Source organism: Malaclemys terrapin, chromosome 25 (genome assembly GCF_027887155.1).
Source record: "Malaclemys terrapin pileata isolate rMalTer1 chromosome 25, rMalTer1.hap1, whole genome shotgun sequence".
In the NCBI taxonomy this organism is placed as follows: Eukaryota; Metazoa; Chordata; order Testudines; family Emydidae; genus Malaclemys; species Malaclemys terrapin.
The window spans coordinates 3,752,277-3,760,804 of record NC_071529.1 but is presented as its reverse complement, the minus strand read 5'-3'; the positions used below and the strand labels follow the sequence as shown (position 1 = coordinate 3,760,804).

General features: G+C 55.2%; 1 protein-coding gene across 2 annotated transcripts; it reads right to left on the bottom strand.

Moving 5' to 3' along the window:
• Positions 1-384: 384 nt before the first annotated feature.
• On the bottom strand, positions 385-7,806 carry LOC128829170 (ribosomal biogenesis protein LAS1L-like). 2 transcript variants are annotated; one of them, XR_008443294.1, is made up of 3 exons: positions 5,336-7,806; positions 2,851-4,859; positions 385-644 (listed from the first exon to the last, which is right to left on the bottom strand). XR_008443294.1 is itself a non-coding variant. In XM_054014439.1 (2 exons), the coding sequence occupies exons 1-2, from the start codon at positions 5,808-5,810 to the stop codon at positions 4,357-4,359; spliced, it is 978 nt and encodes a 325-aa protein (XP_053870414.1). In that variant the 5' UTR covers positions 5,811-7,806; the 3' UTR covers positions 2,034-4,356. The 2 variants fall into 2 exon arrangements, 1 of the variants encoding a protein (XP_053870414.1); XM_054014439.1 differs by lacking the exon at positions 385-644 and having other exon boundaries at positions 2,034-4,859.
• Positions 7,807-8,528: the final 722 nt, after the last annotated feature.

The following is an 8,528-nucleotide window of genomic DNA, read 5'->3' as shown; positions in this document are numbered from 1 at the left end:
TGAGCTCTCACTGCGCAGCCTCCACGCTGGAGTAGTTACTCTCAGGAATCGCAGCCCTGATGGAATTACATGGCACTGCCCTGGAGGGGGAACTGCCAAAGAAACCCACCGCAGGAGCATTCAACTCAGAAAGGGGAACTGCACAGACGTGAGGAGGCTCGTTAAATGGAAATTAAAAGCAACACGCCAGGGTGAAATGCCAGCAAAGCGCACGGAGACCGTTTAAAAACACCATGCTAGAGGCTCCCACTACATGTATCCCGCAAATAAAAAACAAACCAGTGCGAGGATAAAAAAAATGCCCCCAGGGCTAAACAGCCAAGTAAAAGAGGCACTTTGGAAGTCAAATCCTAGTGAGGAAAATACAAAGACGCATAAACTCTGGCAAGTCAAATGCAAAGTATAATAAGGCCAAAAAAGAACGTGAAGAGCAACTAGCTAAGGCACAACAACTAACAGCAAAGTACTGGTTAAGTACATGGGATGCAGGAAGTCTGCCAAACAGTCAGCAAAGCCACTAGGCGATCGAGGCGCTAAAGGAGCACTCCAGGAAGACCAGGCCATTGCGGAGAAACTTCTGTCTTCAGTGCAGAGGATGTGGAGGAAATCCATACGCGCCAGCCCTGCTTTTTAGGTGACAGATGCTAGAATCAAAGAATTATAGACCCATCGGGTTAGAAGGGACTGCAAGGTTCAGGGAGGGCGTTTGGGTGCAGGAGGGGGTTTGGGGTGCGGGCTTTGGGATGGAGTTTGGGTGCAGGCTCTGCACTGGGACAGGGGGTTGGGGTGCAGGAGGGGGTACGGGAGGGGGTTTGGGGGCTGGGTGCAGGCTCTGGGCTGGGACAGAGGGTTGGGGTGCAGGAGGGGGTACGGGAGGAGGTTTGGGTGCTGGGTGCAGGTTTTGGGCTGGGACAGGGCGTTGGGGTGCGGGAGGGGGTGCAGGGTGTGGGGCTGGGCCAGGGATGAGGAGTTTGGGGTGCAGGAGGCAGGCTGCTCTGGGGCTGGGGTGGGGGGCCAGAGGGGAGGATTCCCCCCAGGGGGGAGACACTCACCCAAGCCCCGCCACGCTGCTGCTCAGGAGGTCCTGCCAGGATAAGCCCCGGCTCCGACTCAGAGTCACCTGCTGGGGGGGGGGGGCAGGCTGCCATGTGTGTCTGGTAGATACACTAGAGGGTAGGGATCGGATACAGAGGGACCTAGACAAATTAGAGGATTGGGCCAAAAATAACCTGATGAGGTTCAACAAGGACAAGTGCAGAGTCCTGCACTTAGGACGGAAGAATCCCATGCACTGCTACAGACTAGGGACCGAATGGCTAGGCAGCAGTTCTGCAGAAAAGGACCTAGGGGTCACAGTGGACGAGAAGCTGGATATGAGTCAACAGTGTGCTCTTGTTGCCAAGAAGGCTAACGACATTTTGGGCTGTATAAATAGGGGCATTGCCAGCAGATCGAGGAACGTGATCGTTCCCCTTTATTCGACATTGGTGAGGCCTCATCTAGAATACTGTGTCCAGTTTTGGGCCCCACACTACAAGAAGGATGTGGAAAAATTGGAAAGAGTCCAGCGGAGGGCAACAAAAATGATTAAGGGTCTGGAGCACATGACTTACGAAGAGAGGCTGAGGGAACTGGGATTGTTTAGTCTCCAGAAGAGAAAAATGAGGGGGGATTTGATAGCAGCCTTCAACTACCTGAAGGGGGGTTCCAAAGAGGATGGAGTTCGGCTGTTCTCAGTGGTGGCAGATGACAGAACAAGGAGCAATGGTCTCAAGTTGCAGTGGGGGAGATCCAGGTTGGATATTAGGAAACACTATTTCACTAGGAGGGTGGTGAAGCACTGGAATGGGTTACTTAGGGAGGTGGTGGAGTCTCCTTCCTTGGAGGTTTTTAAGGCCTGGTTTGACAGAGCCCTGGCTGGGATGATTTAGATGGGAATTGGTCCTGCTTTGAACAGGGGGTTGGACTAGATGACCTCTTGAGGTCCCTTCCAAACCTGATATTCTATGATTCTATGTGCCTCCTCCCTCCGCAGGCGCGTCAGCCGCCTCAGCCTGCCCCTCCCTTGTACCCTGCAGTGGCAGCAGCCGGCCAGGGAGCGCAGGGCCCTGAATTTGCTGGAGCCGGGGCACCACGGGCCCATATAAGTCACCACCCCTGGCAAGGTTCATCTCGTCTAACCCCTACCAAGATGCAGGACTTCGTGTGTCTAACCCACCCATCTTCTCTCTTCCGTCTGGGATCCCTTGACTGCAGTAGCTCCCCAGATGTCCTAGCTCTTCTCTTTTCCTTACATGCTTCACTTCTCTGGCCATTGGTTTGCTGCATCTCTGAGTCCTCTCTCTATATGCCCTGGCCCAGCAGCTAGTTACCCAGGCTACCCTCCCGTTGCCATCCCTGGGGGTATCCTGGGCCGTCAGGGCTGCAGGTTTTGGCCCATGGTCAGTGCAGGCGCTACGGCTGCTGCACACCTACGTGGTGACTCCTGCAGCCCATCGCCAAACTGCGGGGCCATATTCTGCAGGGTGGCCTCCCTGGCTGAGATTCTGGGAGCAGAGACACCCTGGATTCGAGAAGGAAAATGACCCCACCAGAACACACTGGAAATGGCTCCCAGAGACGTCCCAGTGACACCCAACTGTGCAGCCCGGGGGTTCTCTGGCAGAAGTTCTCCTGCTTTTTCATTGTCACTCAAGAGTCTGGCAGTGGGAATGGAGAGGGGGTGTCTGCAGGCAGAGCCTTCCATGGCTTTCTGGATGGGAGCCTGACAGAGCTTGTGCCCGTGGTGAAGGGCCCAGATTCAATCCCCACCCGTGCCCACGGGGTCTCTGTGGCCACGGGTTCCCTTACCCATCACTGCAGGCTGTGCAGGAGGTGGAGGAGAACCTGGCCATGGAGGAGGCAGCGTCTCTGGGTGTGAGCAGCACCGGAGCTGGGGGAGCCGGACGGGAGCTTCTGGTACGGGAGGTTTCACGTGCGGTCCATGGAGCTGGAGAGGACAGAGCTGGGCCCAGAGTCCGGGGGCAGCTCCTCAGTTAGTTCCTGTAAGACCCAAAGGAGAAGGTCAGATTCAGGCCCCACTGACCCCTGGGCACTTCCCAGAGAGGCTGCCCAGACACAGCCAGCAGGATCCTCTGGCAACACAGCTGGGCCCTGTCCTCCCGATTCCCTCCTTCCCTTCCAACTTGGCCCTTGCCCAGCCTCTCGCAGCTGCCCCTTACCTTTGCACCCCCAGCATCAGCTTACCCTCCAGTCCCACAATTCCCCACCTGCCCCCAGCGCTTACGCCCAGAATTTCCTCTTCGCGGTGCCCAGACCTCAGCCCCAGGAATACTTGCTCTCTGCTGTCCCCTCCAGTGCCCTGCCCAGGGGAGCCCCCTCCTTGTCCGAGGTCTCCTGCCCTCCCGCCAGGTCCCCACAGCCGTCTCTCACTCATCTCTCACTCTCACCACTGTCTTCTCCACCAGGGCCGCTTTGGAGCAGAGTCATTCTAGGCTGTCTGGCCACCCTTCTGTGCGGTGAAGCACATCGGAGCGGGGGGGGTGGAGGGAGGCGATGCTTCATAGAGTTTCATAGAGCTTAAGGCCCGAAGGCACCAGTGGATCATCTCATCTGACCTCCTGAATGTTCCAGGCCATTAAATTTCACCCACCTACAGTCTGAGTCTCTCACTGTAGGTCATTTTCTCCAGCTCTCAGGTCATTTGTGTGACTCTTTTCTGCACCCTCTCCAATTTAACACCATCCTTTAAAACACGGACACCAGAATTGGCTGTCACTATTCCATTATCTCTCTTACCAATGCTATAGAGAGAGGTAAGATCCCACCCTGCTCCTACTCATTACTGCCCTATTTACGCATCTGGGCAAGGGGGACCTGGCCATGGAGGTGGAAGAGGACTTGGCCTTGCCCTCCTCCTCCTCCTCATCCAAGTCATCCTCTTCTGCTTTCTTGTCCATGACCACGTGCTCCATTCCTATGGCCAGGTCCTCCCCCTCCTCTTCTTCTTCCCCCTGCATCAGCACATCCTCCTCCTCCTCCATTCCTGGGTCCTCCTAGTCTATAGCCAGGTCCTCTACCTCCTCTTCTGCCTCTTCTTCTTCCCACTGTATGGCCACATCCTCCTCCTCCTCCTCTGTGGCCAGGTCCTCTTCCTCCTGCTCCTTCTCCATGGCCAATTCCTAATCCTCTTCCACTTCCTTTTCCTCCATAGCCAGTACCTCCTCTTCCTTCTCTTCTTTCTCCTGCATGGCCACATCCTCGTCGTCCTCCATTACTGGGTCCTCTTCCTTCTCCTCCTCCTGGTCCAGGTCCTCCTTGTCCTCCTCTGTGGCCTGGGCCTTCTCCTCTTGCTCCTTAGGCAGGTGCTCCTCTTCCTGCTCCATGGCCAGATCCTTCTCTTCTTCCTTTTGCTCCATGATCAGATGTTCCTCCACCAGGGCCACGTCCTTCTCTTCCTCTTCCTTTACCTTCTTCTTCCTCCTCCTTCTCTGTGGTCAAGTCCTCTTCCTCGTCTATGGAGAGCTCCTCCTCCTCCTCTTCTGCTGACAAATTTTCCTCCTCTTCTGCAGACACGTTCTCCTCCTCTTCTTCCTCTTCTGCAGACAAGTTCTCCTCCTCCTCCTTCTCCACTGTGTCCAGGTCTTCCTCCTCCTCTGTGGTCATGTCCTCCCCCTCTTTTATGGCTAGGTCCTCCACCTCCTCTTTTTCTGTGGTCAGGACTTCCTCTTCCTGCTTCTCCTCCTCCTCTGTCTCTAGGTCTTCCTCCTCTTCCTCTCCTTCTGTGGCCCGATCTTCATCCTCCTCTGCCTTTTCCTCAGGGGCAAGGTCCTTCTTCTCTGACTGGTCCGTGGGGATCTCTGCATCAGAGAGACAAGGGCAGAGGGTGACTCTTGCTGGGGAGGGGGGAAGAGGAAGGACAGGGGTGTGAAGGGATAGGGAGAGAAGATTTAATGTTTCCCCCTCCCATGTAAGCACCCAAAGGCAGAGAAATCCCCACACTGCCCCTCCCACAGACCTCTCAGCCCCAGGGCCCCATGGCAGAGAGATCCCCACACTACCCCTCCCAGAGACCCTCAGCCCTATGGCCCCATGACAGATGGGGCCCTTCACTGTCCCATCCTTCCTGGGAGTTGCCCCAAAGCATCAGGGACTCACTTCCCAGCAGCTCCCCCCATGCCCCACTGCAGGGGGTGGCTCTGTGACTCCCGCTGACGCCATTGGGCTCACGTGGCTCAGGCCAGACCCCTGGGCTGGGATCCCCCCAATGACTCTGACAGAGTGACTGGGTGTTAATGGCCCCTTGCTCCTCCCCATGCCCAGGGAGTCTCCTCACCTGCAGTGGAGGAGTACTCGGCCTCCGTGTTGCAGGGAGCCTCCAGGGAGCGGCTGCTCTCCCCTCCGTCACCAGTTGAGCTGCTGGGGCAGCGATCCCCCAGCTCCTGCGCTGGGGATGCCTCCTGCTGGCCCACGCGGCTGGGCTGAGGGCTGGCCTTCCAGCAGAAGCAAACCCAGAGCTGCCTTGCCTGGTTCCTCCCGTGGGCTGTGTCCTGCCTGCCCAGACTGAACTTGGGCCACCTCCATCTCGGCCTGGATGTCGTCTCTCTCCGCTCGGCACCAGCCCTGGGAGCTGGTTTCCTCCTGGTGAGCAAGGCCGAGCAGGTCCATCTCCTGGGGTGGCCAGGAGCTGCTTCCCATGCCATGGGGATGGAGGGGCGGCTCTCTGTCTGGGGATGCTGGCAGCTGCCCCCCTCTGGCTCCAGGGCCACCTGCGGAGCCTTTCTCCTGAGAATCCTCCTCAGTACGTCCATCCTGGAACTGAGCAGGGAGCAGCCGTGAGTCTGGGGCAACGCAGCTTCTCGCCACTGGGCCTGTCTGCCCCCCAGCTGGGGCGACTCCCTCTCCTACCCACACTCCCCGGGGGCACCTGGACTGGGCTCTGCACACACTGGCAGGGCTCTCCCTGCAGGCTGCTCCCGAAGCTCCCCCGATGTTGGGACCCCCAGGGAATCTCATCCCTTAGAGCAATGGGGTCAGTGACAGAGACCTGTAGTCAGTCTGGACAAGCATCGTCCTCCTGTAGCCCCAGGCCACACCCCCTCCCCGGCCTGAGAAGGAAGGGAACCCAGGTGTCCAGGCTTCACTCCTGAGCCAATGGCAACAGCAGACAGGTGCCCCCGTTCCTCAACCCCAGCTCAGCAGCTACCAGATCGGGGACACCCTGACATCAGCCCCCCACTCCTACCCCCGCTCTGCACAGCAGACAGTGGGCAGGCAGCTTGGTGGGGGTGGCTCCATGGGGGCGGGGGCCAGGAGGTGGGAGCAGCAGTGGAGCATGGTGATGGGGGGAGGGGCACCTGTATTATTATTATTTGCACTGTAAAAAAACCAATGGTGCAATCTAGAAATTGAAGCATGAAGGGGCATACAAATGTTTAGCATAACTGGCACATAAATTCCTTGCAACGCCGGCTACACTAGTGCCATGCAAATGCCTGTTCTCACTGTCAGGTGATATTGTCAATAAGAAGTGGGCAGCATTATCTCCTGGAAATGTAAACAAACTTGTTGGTCCTGAACAAGAAGTAGGACTGAGTGGACTCGTGGGCTCTAAAGTTTTACATTGGTTTGTTTACGAGTGCAGTTATCTTAAAAAAAATGTCTACATTTGTAAGTTGCGCTTTCACTATAAAGAGATTGCACTGAGGTACTTGTATGAGGTGAATCGAAAAATACTATTTCTTTTATCTTTTTTACGGTGTAAATATTTGTAATCAAAAATAATAATATATGTTGAGCACTGTACACTTTGTATTCTGTTTCAGAGGGGTAGCCGTGTTAGTCTGTATCCGCAAAAACAACAAGGAGTCCTTGTGGCACCTTAGAGACTAACACATTTATTTGGGTTTTAGCCCACGGAAGCTTATTCCAATTACATGTGTTAGTCTCTAAGGTGCCACAAGGACTCCTCGTTGTTTTTGTAGTCTCTGTTGTAACTGAAATCAATATATTTTAAACTATAAAAAAATCCACAAAAATATGGATAATACATTGAAATTACAATTGACAGCCCTAGTTATTGGCTTTGGATGGAGCCCAACAGGAAATCAGTAGGAGTTCTTTCCCAAACACCCACTCACTGTCCTTCTGAGCGCAGAGTGTTTAACATTCATTGTCTGATCCAGACTCACTACTGCTCAAACTGAGTTTGAGAAGTGTCTATCCCTTCACTGGATAGACGGGGAAACTGAGGTACAGAGACGGGAAGTGACCTGCCCAGGGCCCCACAGCAGGGCAGTGGCAGAACCAGAAAGAGAAGCCAAAGCCCTGCAATCCCTGCCCTGAGGCCTGGCTCAAGGCTTTGCCCTGTTGCCTGCTGCTCAGTGGAGCTTCTTCCCTCAGGGGGATGGAACCTGGGTCCTTAGAATCATAGAATATCAGGGTTGGAAGGGACCTAAATCAGCCCAGCCAGGGCTTTGTCAAGCTGGGCCTTAAAAACCTCTACGGAAGGAGATTCCACCACCTCCCTAGGGAACCCATTCCAGTGCTTCACCACCCTCCTAGTGAAATAGTGTTTCCTAATATCCAACTGAGACCTCCCCCACTGCAACTTGAGACCATTGCTTCGTGCTCTGTCATCTACCACCACTGAGAACAGCCGAGCTCCATCCTCTTTGGAACCCCCCTTCAGGTAGTTGAAGGCTGCTATCAAATCCCCCCTCACTTTTCTCCTCTGCAGACTAAATAAGCCCAGTTCCCTCAGCCTCTCCTCATAAATCATGTGCTCTGGCCCCCTGATCATTTTCATTGCCCTCCACTGGGCTCTCTCCAATGTGTCCACATCCTTTCTGTAGTGGGGGGGGGGGTCCAAAACTGGATGCAATACTCCAGATGTGGCCTCACCAACGTCGAATAGAGGGGAATGATCACGTCCCTCGAGCTGCTGGCAATGCTCCTACTAATGCAGCCCAATATGCCGTTAGCCTTCTTGGCAACAAGGGCACACTGCTGATGCGTATCTAGCTTCTCATCCACTGTAATCCCCAGGTCCTTTTCTGCAGAACTGCTGCTTAGCCAGTCGGTCCCCAGCCTGTAGCGGTGCTGGGATTCTTCCCTCCGAAGTGCAGGACTCTCTTGGCACCTGCAGACTCCACCCCAAGGGGCCCCTCCTAGCGCCTGAGTCACAAGGGCTGCTGTGCCCTGGGGAAGTGTTTAGTGCCCAATAACAGACGAGGATCCTCGTCCAGGCACAAAGGGTACAAATCTATCACAATCCCCCCAGGAACAACACAACAAGTGAGGGAGCTTATTGGGCAGAGGGAAGAAAGGCCTGGGGCTAAGGAAAGAACAGGAGCAACTAGACTAATAACCCATCAACAATAACAGCATTTACAAGGGGCCCGACCCCCCCACAACCAGCTCCCTCCCAGCCCCTGCGCAGCAGAATGGGAGTTGAGTATCAGTTCTCTAGGGGCTGATGCTGCCCTGTACTCCTTGGCCGGCTTGAAATTCACAAGGAAAACAAGCAC